Source organism: Atractosteus spatula, chromosome 9, assembly GCF_055471065.1.
Source record: "Atractosteus spatula isolate fAtrSpa1 chromosome 9, fAtrSpa1.hap1, whole genome shotgun sequence".
NCBI lineage: Eukaryota > Metazoa > Chordata > Actinopteri > Semionotiformes > Lepisosteidae > Atractosteus > Atractosteus spatula.
Genome location: NC_142714.1, coordinates 3,338,970 through 3,355,927, shown reverse-complemented (window position 1 = coordinate 3,355,927; position 16,958 = coordinate 3,338,970). Strand labels below are relative to the sequence as shown.

Below are 16,958 nucleotides of genomic sequence, written 5' to 3'. Positions count from 1 at the left end.
ACTGGTTGTCGATGAAATGAAAGGGATTTGAAGTTAGTGTTCGTACAAACCCGCCACTGATGAATGAATACTGTTTCTTTAAGCATCCCCAGTGTGCTCCTCTCCTGCTGCAGTGAAGCTAGCTCCCTGCATGTGCCTCTGATGCTGGTTCTGTCACTGCACGTTCCTGCATTCATCTGCATGCAAGTTTGGGGTGTACTCATATTTTTTATGTGTGCATCATGTTCGCTCAAATGTATTTCAAACCATTAACCCTCAGGAGTCACGAGTGCTGTAGGCCCACTTCCATTCTGAATTGAGTAGGTCATCACACTTGTAGTTTGGTTAGTCACTTTGTTTATTTCCTTCCGTTCGTGTGTGCAGAAATTTATGTGCATTTTGGCATGAGTTCAGAATCAATTTCTTGTATGTATAGTTCTGAATTTCTTTTTCAGAGCATGACATTTTCAGGGCTCAAAAAGGCACCATCATTCTTGCACTGATTTGTTTTCAAAGCACTTGGCTCCTTGTTCTACTAAGTTTTTTATCCTTTTACGCGCAGTCGCCTCCAAATGTATTCATTACTTCGAAGAACTGTTACTAATTGTGTTTTGTGATAGAAACAATTGAAAACTAAAGTCTTGTGTGATTATTATTATTTTAATGTATAAACAGAAAATTCTATGAAGAACAGATACATATTCTTCTAGATGCATGCTGTTCCCATCCGTTTATAATTAATGTGATTCAGGCAGTCTTCCGTGAGGGCTCTTTGGCAGTGATAACCTCAAGGAGGCACGTCCTATAGTGTTTGAATAGGTTCTTAAGCTCAGATGAGTGACATCTGACCACTCTGCCACACCGAACCTCTGCAGCTCCTCAGGCAGTGCGGCCTGTGCTTGTGATGTGCTGTCTTCAGCTCTCAGCATCAAGATCTACTAGAGGCTACGATAACTAGTGAAGAATGTTGAATTTTAGGCTCTTAGCCATTGCGAAGCTTGATGCAGGGTATTTTTTCCTGATATCCATTTGCAGCCATTGCAGTGCTGACTGTCATGACAGATGGAACTGGTTTGTGGTGCAAATATCCTGGCCAGTTTTCTAAGCTGTCTGTCCCCAGATCTGACTAGGACTGCAGGACTAGACGATGGAAACCAGCCCTGAAGCAGGACTGTTCCATTTCCACTCTGAACTGAAGGATCGACATTTCCACCACGTGCTCGCATATGATTGGAGAGTCAGTAGATTTCTATTTAGTGAATCCAAGTCTCTTCTCTTTATGTTGTCCTGGAGCTCTGCCACAGACCCCAGATTCATGAGCTCAGCCATGATGGTGGTCTTGGAGACATTTCCTGATGACACTGGAGCATTTTTCAGACTTCCGGTATCTTGCTCTTAGGTGTGAGTTATCCTCCGAAACCATTATTCTGCCCTCACATTTGGGTAAATCTGTTTTGCGTCCTCTCCCTGGTGCAGAAGCCATCATCTCCTTAGCCTTGAACTTCTTGAAGGTGAACACTACAGTCAGAACTCAGATGTCTAAGGAATTTTTCTAAAGCTATCACTACAGTTGCTGAGGCCAATAGTCTTTTACCACAGATCTTCAGACAGTTCTCTGTTGTCTGTCAGGGTTTTGCTTATATGTGCAGTCTCCTTTAACACCCAGTGACAATCACAATGACTTACAGAAATTCTCCTTGTGAGTCCTTGTGAAGCCATCGGATGACTAAAAATCAAGAGGTCTAAATTTATAGCAGTTACTTTCAGGAAGTTGACTACTTGTGAATATGTGTGAACATTTTGTGTTTTGAAATGTGTAGCTATTTTTATGCTATTGATATATTCACTAGTCCTTTTTATACGTTACTATTGTGTTTATTTCACAAATATTTAAAATCTTGATGTGCATCTGTATTTTCTGTGCTAAATCATCTTTTAGATATGGGTCATCAAGGTTATGAATACACTTGGGGGCTACTGTGTAATATTTTTAAAAAATGAACTCGGCTCTTACATACAGCTGTGACAGAGTGAAGAGGTTGTGTAACATAGAGGCCAACATCATAAGCGGAAGAAACAAGGGCTGTTCTTCACTTCTCCTGTGCAGTCATTAATTGTAATTAAAATCGCATTCTAAATTGAGAGCACCTAAATTACACTGCTTATGACATTTCCTACTGTGTCACATAACCCTTTCCTTACTTTTGTGTTCCTTGGTGGGCAGTAGCTATGATGCTCTTATGCAACTGACTATAGACTTCTCTCACTTGTTATCTGGCATTTGTAACAGCACAGTAATATGTCTTGTCATGACCTCTGATGTAATGGTTTGGGCGTAGAGTAGGAATCAAACTCTAAAAGCCCATCAAACCACGCATGGCAATTATATTACTTGCCTGGGGATTCTTAGTTAAAGAGAATCCACTTATCTTGAGAACCCTGCTTGTAAATTTTGTAACACATCTTATGTGTCCTTCTTGACACATAAGAAGGTCTGTACCCTACCCCAGTCGTTTCTAGAAACACACAACGTTCCTGCTCTGCCTCCTGTGTCATGCTTTCCAGCCAGGTTGGGTTACACAGCCCTCTGAGGTTCTCCATGATCTGTTGCTAAGCTTCGGCTCTTGCTGACTGTCATCAGTCTGCAGAAGGACTCATTTTCAAACAGGGGGGAAAGAGTGCTGGTCTTGCAAGCTGATCTTCAGGTGAAACGAGCTGTCTTCACCTGGGGAGAGAAAACGGAGCGGAACAGAAGGAGCCGCCTCAGATCTGTTCTTTCGATTGAAACCGAAAGCCCAGCCAGTTGCAAGTCAGCTGGGTTTCTTTGTGTGTGGGCCAGGTGGAGCTGAGCCACACGCTCAGAACACGGGTCTGAAAGCTGACGAGGCACTCCTGCCAGATGCCAGAGTCTGCTGGTGTTGCTACAGTGGCTTCTGCTCGATATGAGCTCTGACGAGGTGAATTCTTTAGGATTTAGGACTCTTCACGGCATCACAGAATCCACTATCATCAAGCAACAGGACGAAGCTGCTCAGAGCTCAGCCTGCTGCTCTACAGGGTATGAAGAAAGCAAACCATAGGCACAGCTTTGTCCTGAAAATTAGGTTTAAAACTAGAGTTAGCACATGAAAATAAATATTCCTCTTAATTTTTCATTTGCAGCATTTGTCTTCATATCATTCATTTCCTGTCAGGAAATTGGTCTGAAATATTGCCAGCAGACAGAAGGTCAGTCAGAGCGCAGATATAATGCAGTACATTAAAATTGGATTATTTTGAAGTTATGTTTGAAGCTTGTTAGGAAGACTTAAGCAGTTTTCCGTTCTGCTGTTTCATTAATCAAGAAGAAGTAACACACTGAGCACTTCTGCATATTGTATATTGCATAAGAGCTGCCCTCCTCCATCGTGCTCTTTTTCCACTCATCATACAGCGGGACAGAAAGCCATCAGGCATCGCCACCTTCCAGCAGAGGCTAAACACGAAAGCTGCAGACCTTTCCGTTACTCCATGTTTGAAGTTTGTGATTCCCGTCTTTGTCATTTAGTGATCGCTCACACAAAAACAAAAACCACACCCGGGGCCTCTGCAGAGAAAGAAAATGAATCAGTGAAAGCAAAATGTTGCCTTCTGATTGAAACCATTTAACGCATCCAATTGACAGCATCCAAAAAATATAAAGTCTTACTAAAGGTCTTCTTTGTGCTTGGACGTTCGTGAACATGTGGAGTATTTTTGGGCTCTGGGCAGTCTTGGAATGTACCAGAGTAAGGGGGGCACTTTCAGATGAGAGTCTGAGCAAAAGAGCTCGCTCTTACCAGGACAGATAACAAGGGCTTAGAGATGAACAAAACACACGCAGGCTGTGACAGAGCCAGTGAGCTCCAGACAGGCGCTGAGCATTGAACCGGACAGGTCTTGGCTCTGCATCACAACCTTAGAGAAGGGCCAAGCAGCTCTTCTCATCCTCGTTCACGTAAATCACCTGTCTCTGCTTTGAAAAGCAACATGTTATACTTAATTATTCGCAGTCCTGAGGTTTAAAGTCTATTGGAATGACACAAACAGCCCGATTTATTTTGTCACCCCATGAAAAAGCTCTTGCTAGTTGCTGAAGCTTAAGAAGGAATCTTTATATGTTGAAATAATCTGCTCAGGGTTTTCCGCCGCTGGAAGGCGGTGTCCACTTTTCTTGGGCACCTGCAAACAGACCAGTCAGAGCCCCACACAGTGGAAGCCCAGCCTGTCCTGGTGGAGAAAGGGTTAAAAGATGGGCTCGGCCGCCATGTTCCTCCGCTGATCCCTGTCGGCTCCCTCCCCAGGCTCCGTCCACGCTACTTCGGTCGCCGCCTCCCGCGTGGAGCAGGCCCTGTCGGAGGTGGCCTCCTCTCTGCAGAGCAGTGCTCCCAAGCAGGGGCCCCTGCACCCCTGGATGACCCTGGCTCAGATCTGGCTCCATGCAGGTAGGCCCGCGTCTGGACCGACCTCCTCAAGAGACACCCCGCCCTTGTCTACCAGCAGTCCCTCTGGTCCTTGTCTGCGAGTGTCCAAGGAGCCATGAGTGTACAGCCATGGTTATTCACAGGGCCTGAGGCTCCAGGAAGACATAGCAGAGGTGCTGCTGTCACCTCCTGGGGTTATAGCTTAGTCTCTGGGAGGTGGTGAGTGTGAAATCGCCTTGTCCTTTGGGAAGTTTGGCAGAAGAATATTCTTTTTACCCCTGACTACAAAGCATGGTACTGGTGTTGTTGCCCTCTGTAGTTACGGGGCACATCTTGAACTAGCCTTCACTTCTCACTTCACTGAGAATGCGTGTTTTTTTGTTTTTATTTAACCATGTTTAACATACGCCAGTCAGATTTGTTTTGTCAGCATTTGCCTTTGTCTTAACAGGTTGTATTTGGCACATATGCCTGTGCATTCCGACTGCAGCGAAACATCTAATTAAATTAGCTCCAGTTCTTATCAGGAAAAGTTTTTTTTTTTAACTGTCTTGTTTATAGAAATTGTTGTGAAAAAGGATGCAGTGCCCCCATTAAACAAAAAAATCTGATACGTTGCAGCTCTATAACTATTTTTATCTGCGTGCAGAATCTAAGTGACACATTTCATAAGCTGACATCCCATAAACAGTGAGAAATTTGCATTGAAGCTGCTGCTGAGCCAGTTCTCTCTTGCTTGTTGTCGTCTTCCTCATCGGAAAGTAAATGTGCAGAACCAGCAGAGGGGTGCGGTGGGGCTGCTCTCTTCCCAGGAGCGAGGAAAGCTCTTCTCTGGACCTGTTCTGCTTGCCGCGCGGCCTCGTGCATGTGAACGAAGGCGGAAGTAGCCAGTCACCGAAAGACAGTGACCGTGAAGGGGGAGGGGTTCGGCTGACCGTGCGTCCGCTCTTGCAGAGGTTTAACACTAATCCCTGTCCGCCATTTCCATTGCAGCGGAAGTCTACATTGGCATGGGAAAGCCTACAGAGGCAACCGCCTGCACCCAGGAGGCAGCCAGCCTCTTCCCCATGTCCCACAACGTGCTGTTCATGAAGGGCCAGGTGGCCGAGCTGCGGGGCAACATGGACGAAGCCAAGCGCTGGTATGAGGAGGCCCTGTCCATCAGCCCCACTCACGTCAAGACCATGCAGAGGCTGGTGAGTTCTCTCCCCCAGCTCCTGCTGCCTTCGTAACTGTAGACATAGTCGACGTAGTTTACATGTGTGTACAGTCTTACTTTTTTCCTCGGAGCTAAAATGACGTTGGTTGGCTCTCCTGATGAGTTTGGCCCTGGGCCCCTTTGGGGGATTTCCTTTTCCTTAAGTGTGCAAAATCCCAGAATGAAAGGCAGTCATGGGCGTGTTCTTGATGCGGAATACGACCAGGCATTTCATGAGTAGGGCCATCCTCTTAACGTATAAGTGAAAGCAGAGCCCACTCTGGGCTACCAAACAGCTAGGATTTCATCTCCACCCTCCTGACCGAATATCCTCAGTACCTAATCTGTGCCTGCATACCTCGTAATCATGTACAGGTGTGGAGACAAGACAGACCCTCGACAGAGTCCACCTCACACTTTGAATGATCTGTTAATCACAGGACTGGAGCTCCACTCAGGTGCAGATACAGCATCCTGAACCCACACCCACCAGCGCCTCGTACTCCCACAGCATCTTCTGCTGATTCTGCTCAGGAGTATGGTCATCTCCCAAGTCTAGCTCTTCTCGGCCAGGACTGAGTCAGTATTATAATAATAATAATTGCTTACACTTACATAGCGCTTTTCTGGACACTCCACTCAAAGCGCTTTACAGGTAATGGGGACTCCCCTCCACCACCACCAATGTGCAGCATCCACCTGGATGATGCATCGGCAGCCATAGTGCGCCAGAACGCTCACCACACATCAGCTATATTGTTCCTGGGAATCTGAGACTCAGTTGATTGATGGGGTTTCCTCTCTAACATGGTGACACCAAGGAGGAGTGTACTTAGGCTAAGGCGTGTGCTCCCTCTGTAGTTGGAACACTCCCCCTGGTCCTGCTTTCCAAAGATAGGGAAAACTGTATTGCCAGTCCAGAGGTGCCTTATCCAACTTTCACGCCAGGATGAGATGCATCATCCCACCCCAACCTTGTTCCAGTGCTGTCAGTACATCCAAGCAAACTGTCTCCTCCATCGCTGCCTCACCATTGTGAAGGTGCTTAACCACTGCAGCCACCTCAGCAGCTGTGATCACTGCAATCTCACCTGACGGTTCTGTTGGAGGGGCTTAGCCAGGGGGCCCATGCATTATTCAGGCAGGTGTTTCTCATGCCTCCCAGGAGAGTCATGATGATACAAAGGATCAAGTGGGGTGAAAGCTTAAATTTCTCCTCTCTGGCAGCTAGAGATATTCAACAGCGGGTTCACTTTCTAAAACCAGTTCCCCACAAAATCCAAGAGCTCAATTAGGAGAGTTCACGCAGAAGTCAAGCTCATGTATTCGAGCAGGTAATTGGCTGGCGCTTCTGTGGTTTACCTACTTCAAAATTTGAAATTTTCCAATAATCTAGGAACTGAACTGATGACAGTAGCTGAATTTTTTAGGGATTTGTTTTGTTCTTCTTTGAGAAACTCTCTCGATTCCCTGTCTATTTTTTTTTACTTTTAATACAAAAGGCTTGAAAAATGGTTGACAGTTTTTCTGTCTCCTTCCATAAATCTTGCCATGCCACTCTGCTCCAGGGTGTTGGTGATGTGTAGTGCTGTACGGAAATGTCTGATGTTAAATATTTACTTCATTGGTTAAAATATCTGTTTGTTTAAAAAAAAGCACAAATCAGTGCCATTTCAGGAGTGGTTAGCTTTCCCTGCATTCTGACAACCTTCCTCTTCCTAAAGGACAAAAATTCTTCTTTAGAGTTACAAACCCCTCAGCTTGCGTTAAAGAAGTATTTATTTTAGATGGGGGAAAAAACAGGACAACCGGACAACTCAGATGCTCCAAGTACTGTCTGTAGCTCCAGTTCTTTTCTGTCTTGTGTTTTAACAGCATTCTCATACCACGGAGATCAGACTTATTCCTCCAATAGATTTACACTCACAAACCCCGGTTAATGAATAATTAATTCCATTTTCTTCACTGTTAGACCAGGTTAAGGCATTGAGACAGCATCGGTCTAGCATTGTTCCCTTTAGAGTGGTAAGAAAATGAGCTTAAAAAAAAAGCCGCGTCCCAGCTGCTGGGAACCCTGCAGTGTAAATCATTAATGAGGTGCCATGCCTGTTCAGCCTGTGCTCTCTGAGCTCATCTAGACTACCATTCTCCTGAAGATGAAGTGGAAATGTTCTGTCCGAGAGGCCGTCATGAAGTGCCTCATGATTGTGTTTTTTTGGTTTAAAGATTTAGGAGTTGGTCATGTGAAATTAAATAATGGGCCAGGAACTTGATGCCTAGTCTTCTCTAGCCTGGTATTGTTACCTTACACACAACTGCAACAGCTGTGTTAGTGACTCTTTCTGGCTGCCCGGCTGCCGTGATCTCCCTGGTGCCTCTGACACCGAGGGTCACTGTCTCTGCCTACCTCTGTCTCTGCCTCCCTGAGCTGGGAGCTCCTGCCACTGCTCACCCCTGGTCCTCCTCCGGCCTCCCTGGTCACGCTTGCTAGGTCCCCTGGTGAGGGTCGCCCTGTACTCATTGCTTCTTTCACACCGGGGTCCCCCAGGGCTCTGTCCTGGGCCCCCCACTCTTCCCTCTCCGCACACAAGCCACCCTTTCAAGAACATTTGGAAGGGTAACGAACAAGAGGAGGCCATGCGATCCAGCTGGGGCCCCTCGCTAAATAGTGGGTAATTGAACCAAGGATCACATCCAGCTGCTTCTTGGAAGAAACTAGGGCGTCGGCTGGAACAACATGGCTGGGCAGCTTGTTCCAGACTCCCACATCCCTTTGGGTAAAGAAGAGCCTCCTGCTCCCGGATTTAAATGCACTTCCACACGGTTTCCACTCATGTTCTCTGGTTTCACATTTCACTGTTCGTTCTGGAGAAAGATCCTCTGCGTTGTTTTTGTCAAGGTCTCTAAGGGTTTTAAATACTTGTATCAGGCCTCTTCCTATTATTCTCCCTCCTCTGACCTCGACCTACTGTAGATCTCCTGTGTCACCCTTGACCCCAACCTCTCCTTAAAAATACAGAATTGATTTAATTTTACCAGCATGATTGTTCCTTGTCCTTCCACTCATTGTCAGTTTTCTGTATTGCGGGTCCCACTTCACAAGGGACACCTGCTTAGCAAACAATTAATCTTGCATAATAATAAGTGAATAAGGAATATGATGAAGTTTGTGAACTGTTAAAGAAAAACAGCAAACCATCAGCTGGTATTATAAATCAGCTGCATACAGTATATCTGTTAACTAAGAACATGTCAAGACAATGTGTCTTTATTAAATTCTTACAGAATAATCTTTGTGACCAACAGTGACATTTTCCTCGTCTTAGCACAGAAAAGATTTTAGCAGAAAATACTTGATTTCTTTCAAATTTTGCTCTGTATTTTACCATAAAAAGCTTATTTGTATTTGGTGCTACTACAGAAATTATCCCTCTTGTTGTGGGAAAGCTTGTTTGAAATTAATGAACATTGGCTGTGTCATGGGTGGTCATTTTCAGTGGAAGTTCTGTACGTTGAGTGTAGGTTCAGTGCTTCCTAATTGATGACGAGCTTGGTTATTACCTAATTGCACAGCCTGTAAAATAATAGATTACTTCAATAGTGTAGAATTCCACCGCACTGCGAGATCCCTGGAGTTGTATTGATCCGATTGCTCCAAGCTTCTGCACACAGGGACATTTCAGCATAATCTTGTTTAGCTAGGACAAAAGTAAAATGTGTTTTTAAGTGCTGGGACATGTGCTCATCAATCATCTCATTATTTAGGATAAATAAGGTAATGCATAAAAATGTCTAGCAGACAATCTTTAGCTTGAATTTATAGGTCTTTCTTGTCCCTTACTGTCACGTTCCGGTGATTTAGGACTCAGTCTGAGCAGAGCATTGCTTATCCTCTCCGTCGCAGAACATGCCTGGAAAATTTGCTTTGAATAAAGATTTCTTGCACCTCGTGGCAAATCTAAATCATATATTTTAATTAGGCAAGTAATGGGTTTGTGAAACCTGTGTTTTTATATGTTAAGGTTTATGTCAGGAAAGGATTATGGTCCTCTTCAGAGTTCCTGAAAGCATACGGCATATTTAATCCTTTTTCTACCAAACTCCACATCAAGTGCTGTACTTATCTCTAGCCACGATCCCCAGTGCTCGACATCAGCATGTATCACCTGTTCTGGCTCCCCTGCGCCGGCTCCCTGCGTGTTTCAGAGTAAGACTTGACAGACCGCTGGTCACCTGTCATTTCTGGAAGGGTTTGATGCTCGGCGAAATGTTAACTCCCAACAGACCAGTGACCGCACTTTCAAAAAGCTCAGACAGGACGACGTGCCTCCTGGGATGACCCAGAGCCAGCGGGAGGCTTTTCCGGACGCACGGAGCAGGCAGGGTGTGGGGGACTTCACTGGCCTTTCTGCACCCTGGCCAAGGAGGTGTGACGTCTCTCCCTGTCAGCACAGTGAAGGTGGCTCTCATTGCTTACAGCCTTCAACATGCTGGCTCAGGAATCAGGAATAAGACTGGAAGGAAGAATAGAAGGACACATTCAAGCAGACAGTTTTGTTTCATTTAATATTTATTTGCGTGTAATGTGTAAGAAAAAACATGCTGTTTTCAGTTGTACAGCTCAGATTATTAGTTGCTAGGAAGTATAGTCAACTTAAAACAGGCCATGAATTATTGATGGCTTTAACCTTTTTTCCCCTCAGCTTGTGGTGTTGATCTTCTAGGGGCTGAAACCTTACATGATTAACCCTTTCTTGAACCTTTTGATCAAGAAATCAAACAAGCCTGTACACACAAAAACCCCCGTTCAGAAGTAACTGCTCTCGTCTCACTGGAGTCATTAATTGAAACCTAGTCATTCTGGTTTTACTGTTGGAGCCCTGTTACATTTGGAAATTTTGTTACATTATTGGAATATGACTTTTGCTTGATAAAATCTTGTGTATTGTCACTGATGTCATGCTGTTCCTTTTTTTTGGTTTCCAGCCGTTTCTGTTACTGAAGTGCTCTGGCATCTCAGCAAATGTGTTTTCCTTCTCTCTGGATTTTTCTTCCCGCTCCCACTGTGTGACAGGCACGTGGGAGCCTGGCAGGTCTGAGGATTATGTTCCTACTTTTTTTTTTGTTGAAGCAGAGCAGGTAGGGTAGCAATATTGCAAGACGTCTCTACAAAGTCAGGCATCTTTGTGCTGGCCCTGACAGACCTTCCAGACTTGCCAGGCTCTGGGCTCTTTTGAGAAGCCCTGATCAGTTTGCAGAAGCTGCACAGGGAGTCTTAAACAGGTGTCAGATTCAGACTCCGATTTGCCCTGACAGTGTGTCACTGGCAAAGCCTTCGTTAATGTCATATCGGAAGGAAGTTGGCTTAGCGACGCTTAATGGTTTCTACATACAGTACTAACAGAAGAAAAGTATTTTGTGTAAAAAAAAAAAGCTTTTCTTGTACAAATTTGAATTTTTTTTTTTACACAAAAGATAAACATAAGAACAGTTACAATGGAGAGGAAGCCATTCGGCGGTCTAGTCCTTCTGGTCGTTAGCAGCTGCTTGATCTCATCAAGAGACGCCTGGGTGAGACCCTCTGATGGCCTCCTCTTGTTTGTATCTCTGCTGAAGTCCATTTTCAATCTCAAAATGTCGAGTGCAATGCTGGTTCCCTTTTTTTTTTCCCACCGGCCCATGCCTCCTTTTAAATCCGCAGAGCCCGGCGCGAGGTGGAAAATGTGAGCGGCGCTGCTCTGGAGGGGTTGCTAGGCGGCCGGCGATTGCCAGCCAGCGCGCTGTGGAGTGGAGGCGGCGTTGGCACACTGGCAGAGCGAGGCTGCGATTGGCCGCAGGCCCGCGCGGTTCTGGGCCTCTCGGCTGCGGCGAGAAACAGGGCGCTGGGCAGGGGAGGGGTGGAGCTGACAGGTGTACACAGGAGCCTCACGGCGTTTGTGTTGCTTTGAGCACGGGAGCTCACCGTAGCGCACTGCTCCAGCTGACCCCTCTATGGGCTCTGCACTCTTGGAGAGACCCCTGTTTGCTCATCATTGTAATTCCCCATTTCCAAAAGGGTTTGCTCTGAAATGGAAGGTGATCTTGCTTTTTTTAAGTCTGCTCTCGCAGACAGTGTGGCTGCCTTTGTGGAAAGAATCCCCAGTGGTTGAGTGTGCATGTTGATTTCTCTTTCATCTTTTTCGTTTTTTCCTGTCCACGGCCTGTTGTCTTGGGCTCAGACTGTGTCAGTGGTTTTAAGCATGGTCTAATTACAGATAGCCCCTGGGGAAAGCACAGTGCAGCTCTGGGCACAGGAAGCAACAGTGAATGGAAAACGTCATGGAAGAATTCTGTTAGTTAGCATAGTATTCCGAGAACGTTATTCCTATGTGCATGAGGAGCTGGTCCCCGCTTAAGGACTCCAACTCCTGAAAACACTTGTATGCAGCCATCATGTGCCTAAAATGTGGTTAGGTTAGCTAAGCAGCAGCCTGGGCTTTGTCATTTGTATTCCTGTGGGTTTGTTTTGCACTTGAATGTATAGCACAGTCTTCCTGTGAAAATATGAAATACAACCATGAATGTGCAGTACACACTGCCTAATTGTTGAGGGTAAGATTTCTCCCATTGGGTGACCCTCTCCCCCAATCTGGGTTGATCTTGTCCATCCTGTCGTTGGTACTGACACCAGTACGCTGCCGTTTGCTAGTGTTCTGTCACCAGAATTGATAGCTTCTCCGATATCGGCAAACTCAAGCCTGTAGCCTTGTCAGGTTAAGACCTCCAGAAATTTAACATCCAGCAGGAAACAACCAATTCAGTGTAAGGATTTTAAAATATGTAATTCTAGGCCTCTAGGTAATTTTAGGGGGGTGTTTTATTGCAGAAGTGTTGGAATAAAATAGCTGTGATGCAAATTAGTAAAGCGATCAGTAGAGCATAGCAATCTTGATTGAACAGCACATTTCTTCTTACAGCGAGTCTCGCACAAACACATATACCTGTAAGATTCAAGATCCCCCATTAAACTTGCTAATAATTTGAGAAGACCTGTAGTCCCGTATCAATCTGCCAAATATCAGAGCAGCCACATGAAGGAGCCCTCTGCAGGAATACATGGTTTCTGCGTAAATACTGGAAAACAGCGGAGGGTTTGTGACACTGGCCCTGCACGAGATCCTGCTGTGCGATTCACACCTTCCCCTCCTCTCCACAGGGCCTGATCCTGCACCAGCTGGGGCGCTACAGCCTGGCGGAGAAGGTCCTGCGGGACGCGGTGCAGGTCAACTCCACGGCCCACGACGTGTGGAACAGCCTGGGGGAGGTGCTGCAGGCGCAGGGCAACGATGACGCCGCCACCGAGTGCTTCCTCACCGCCTTGGAGCTGGAGGCCAGCAGCCCCATCCTGCCCTTCACCATCATCCCCCGCACCCTGTGAGCCTGCTTTCAGCACTCGGACAGATCACTAACACCCTGAGAGCCCACTTTCAGCACTCGGACAGATCACCTGCACCCTGAGAGCCCACTTTCAGCACTCGGACAGATCACCCGCACCCTGAGAGCCCACTTTCAGCACTCGGACAGATCACCCGCACCCTGAGAGCCCACTTTCAGCACTCGGACAGATCACCCGCACCCTGAGAGCCCACTTTCAGCACTCGGACAGATCACCCGCACCCTGAGAGCCCACTTTCAGCACTCGGACAGATCACCCGCACCCTGAGAGCCCACTTTCAGCACTCGGACAGATCACCCGCACCCTGAGAGCCCACTTTCAGCACTCGGACAGATCACCCGCACCCTGAGAGCCCACTTTCAGCACTCGGACAGATCACCCGCACCCTGAGAGCCCACTTTCAGCACTCGGACAGATCACCCGCACCCTGAGAGCCCACTTTCAGCACTCGGACAGATCACCCGCACCCTGAGAGCCCACTTTCAGCACTCGGACAGATCACTAACACCCTGAGAGCCCACTTTCAGCACTCGGACAGATCACCCGCACCCTGAGAGCCCACTTTCAGCACTCGGACAGATCACCCGCACCCTGAGAGCCCACTTTCAGCACTCGGACAGATCACCCGCACCCTGAGAGCCCACTTTCAGCACTCGGACAGATCACCTGCACCCTGAGAGCCCACTTTCAGCACTCGGACAGATCACCTGCACCCTGAGAGCCCACTTTCAGCACTCGGACAGATCACCTGCACCCTGAGAGCCCACTTTCAGCACTCGGACAGATCACCTGCACCCTGAGAGCCCACTTTCAGCACTCGGACAGATCACTTGCCTTATGTAATTGCATCTGGTCACAGCACTGCAGTTTTTCTTCTGGTTTTTAAAAGTCCGAAATTGAATCTGAATTGGTGCTGCATCTGGATATGGAGCTTCAAACTGCAATAGCTGGCTTGAGAACACCTTTGGCAGGTATATATGTAGAACAGGACCGCCGTGTGCAATGGAAGTGTATATATTAAAATGTAAGTACAAGCTGTTGCAACAAAAAAAACAAGTTGAACACTGGTGTTGGTAGTTGTTTGACTTTGTCATCTGACGTGATAAGGTGCCAACCGTTCTGTTATTTTGTCTAAATGTGCTTTGTAGCTGTTCTGGTCATTTTCTTTTCACAGCACAGAAAATGCTAACCTTCCATGCTTTTGATGTCTGTAACTAATAGTACTGAAAGAGAGGTCATCTGCAACACCTCTTGTCAAGACTTGATTTCACTGCTGAGTAAATCTGATTATCAAATGGCTCGAAGATTAGTAGCAGTTCCATGCCATATGCGGATTCTCTTCTGCCAAACACAAGGTGGGAAGAAAATGCCAGCTGTCTTCTGGCCCTCCTCTTCCCAGGAGAAAATAAATCTAAACAATATTTTGGAGAGGTAGGCAGGGATGAGAGCCCAGATTCCATTGTTGAACTACAGCTCAAGGGCTGTTGTAATTTTTTCACATTCACTTTTTATTTTGTCATGTCTTAGGCTTTGTTAGGGAAGAAATTAGTCACCAGGGAAGTCAGAGTTATGCAGGCAGTAGTTGTCTTTGTGCTGAAATTATGTTAGCAGCATGGCAGAATCCAGAAACATCAGGTTGGTAAGGGCTCTCAGCACGTACCGGCTTTCACTGCATTAACAACATTGACAACAGGGGACCTGGAAACACGGCAGAAGCGATATATAGTAGAGCCCAAATCTAAGTGGTTACTTGTAAAACTGCTCATGACTTCATCAAAAGGCATCATTATTTTTCTTGCTTTAGTTAATCAGGAAAAGGAGGGGGCAGAAACGTTTCTGTATCTGGCAGAGGACCGGAGTAAAGGGTAAAAGCCAGGGTAAAGGAATTTTACTAGTTTATCTCCACTGTTCTTTGAAAAGACAAAAGCACATCTCAAGGAATGTTAATCCACCTTTCTATGTCCCAGTTTACAGAGAATCGTGCAAGACTGGGGTCTGTCTCTTACAGAATTCTGTTATTGGAATTATTGAGGTTTCCTGGCTTTAAAGCAACACATTTCGTATATTCAAACTCACGTGGTTTCACTCACAAAGATTTTTAATCTTCTCTGTTAGTAGCATTTTAATAGAAATGAATGTGAGCGGTGAGAGTTCTTTTTTGCAGCAGCAGCAGCCCCTGAAATAGGAGTGTTGTCGTTTTTTTTGTGGTTGGGTATATGTTTTGGGCTACTATATCCTTCATCATTCTGTACTGCAGTTTTGGATTCAATTCAGCAGCTAATATTCTTGTATTTAACTCTGAGAAGCAGTACTGCGCGGAGTAAAACATGACATATACATTTTAATCACGCTTTGCTTTAATTTGTTAAGTGTATTTTTATTGGTGGATCTTAGAAATTACAGTTGAAATTTGGTGATGTTTATGTTCATAATATTTATTTAATTTGCATTGCCAATATTGTTTACTTTTTTAAATGTTACAGTCAAGGTGAAGTCAAGTTTTATGATTTAAAAAAAAAGAGTACTGGCAATCTCTGCGATTTTAAAGAACAATCATCCGAACTAGGTCAGTAGCACTCACAAATAAAGGCCAAAAATAGTTGAGTTTTACAGCAATGTGTACACCTGTATGTGATTATTATGTTGAAGCAAAGAATGTGGTTTTCATCACCTTTTCATCATAGTTATTTTAGGCTATTGACAAATTTGTTATTAGAATTGTGTTATTAAGTAAATTATATTTTACAGTGAGTTGTTACAGAAATGTTAAAAACTGCAATATGTATATTTTGTTGTTTTGTAGCTGTTCATACTTGAAGAAAATGTTTAAGGTTGAGACAGCTTGAGAGAGGTGTTATTTAAGAGAGAAATATTTATAAACTGGAAAAATAATGGTCGCATTAAAAAGTTATCAATCGAAAGCACAGTAGCATCCTTTCCCGTGTTTTACTGGTTCCATTTATATGCCAAAGCATCCATTATATTTAATGTATTCACCCAACAGAGAAGAAAAACACATCTATCTAAAGCTGATTTAGCTCAGATCTGAAATGATTCAACTGACGAATGTAATATGATGTCAAGTAAAAGAATATTGGAATAAATGTTGTTTCTGCATCATTCTTTCCTAAATGAAAGATCCTGATGAAATGGATCCTGCTCTGTCCTCAAGCTGCTCAGCAGGAACTCCTCCAGCAGAGCTTGCTAGCTCTCCACTCCTGTAATTACACAGAGTCTGCAAGACAAGACATGTCACCCAGCTTCGCAATAATGAGTACTTGAACTTCCTTCTTTTTTTAGAGCCTTGACATTTGCCATCCAAGGAATCTTTTTTTAAAAAAAACAGCAATTCTATATTCGTTTTCTGTGCTGGAATTGGAGGAAAGGAGGTGAAGGAACGCACATCTCTCCGATCAATAAAATAAATAATGAAGGTATTTCTCAATGCTGAGCTTCAGTGGAAAATTAAACTTAGCTTTAAACTGTCCCAAGTGTGTTATTCCGAACCAAATAAATGTCTTCACAAGATTGAATAAATGTGCTCATTGCAGCCTCTTTCCTTGGCTCACGCTGTAGTTCCAGTTTCAGATGGCTGTATTTCATATCCTTTTCCTTCCAGTGTCAAAGCTAATATATCTGGGGTTCCCTTCCATCCCAAACCCTGAGGTCCAGTTCTCCCGTACTGTGCACGAGTGGCAATTAAGGAATTGTATTGCTATCTTTCTGGGAGAGGCTCTCTGGTATAATTCACTAGCGTCAGAAAATCATGACGGAGGTGCAGAGACTGAACCCTGTGTAACTGAACATGTCCAGAAATGATTTAGCAGGATGTTGCAGCACCGGAGTCAGCGTTTATTCCACCTCCCGGCTCTGAGAGGTTACCCTACCCTCGGCCTTGCGTGAG

General features: G+C 45.2%; 1 protein-coding gene across 3 annotated transcripts in view; it reads left to right on the top strand.

The window, feature by feature from the left end:
- Window positions 1-16,158, top strand: part of ttc7b (tetratricopeptide repeat domain 7B) — a 57,030-nt gene extending 40,872 nt beyond the window's left edge. For 2 of the 3 annotated variants that reach the window (XM_088924417.1, XM_088924416.1), the window contains 3 exons: window positions 4,302-4,442; window positions 5,415-5,617; window positions 12,815-16,158. In XM_088924417.1, coding sequence (XP_088780543.1) covers window positions 4,302-4,442; window positions 5,415-5,617; window positions 12,815-13,036 — 566 coding nt within the window. In that variant the 3' untranslated portion in view covers window positions 13,037-16,158. The remainder of the gene's footprint in view (window positions 1-4,301; window positions 4,443-5,414; window positions 5,618-12,814) is intronic. The other variant, XM_088924418.1, reaches the window with a different exon arrangement.
- Window positions 16,159-16,958: the final 800 nt, after the last annotated feature.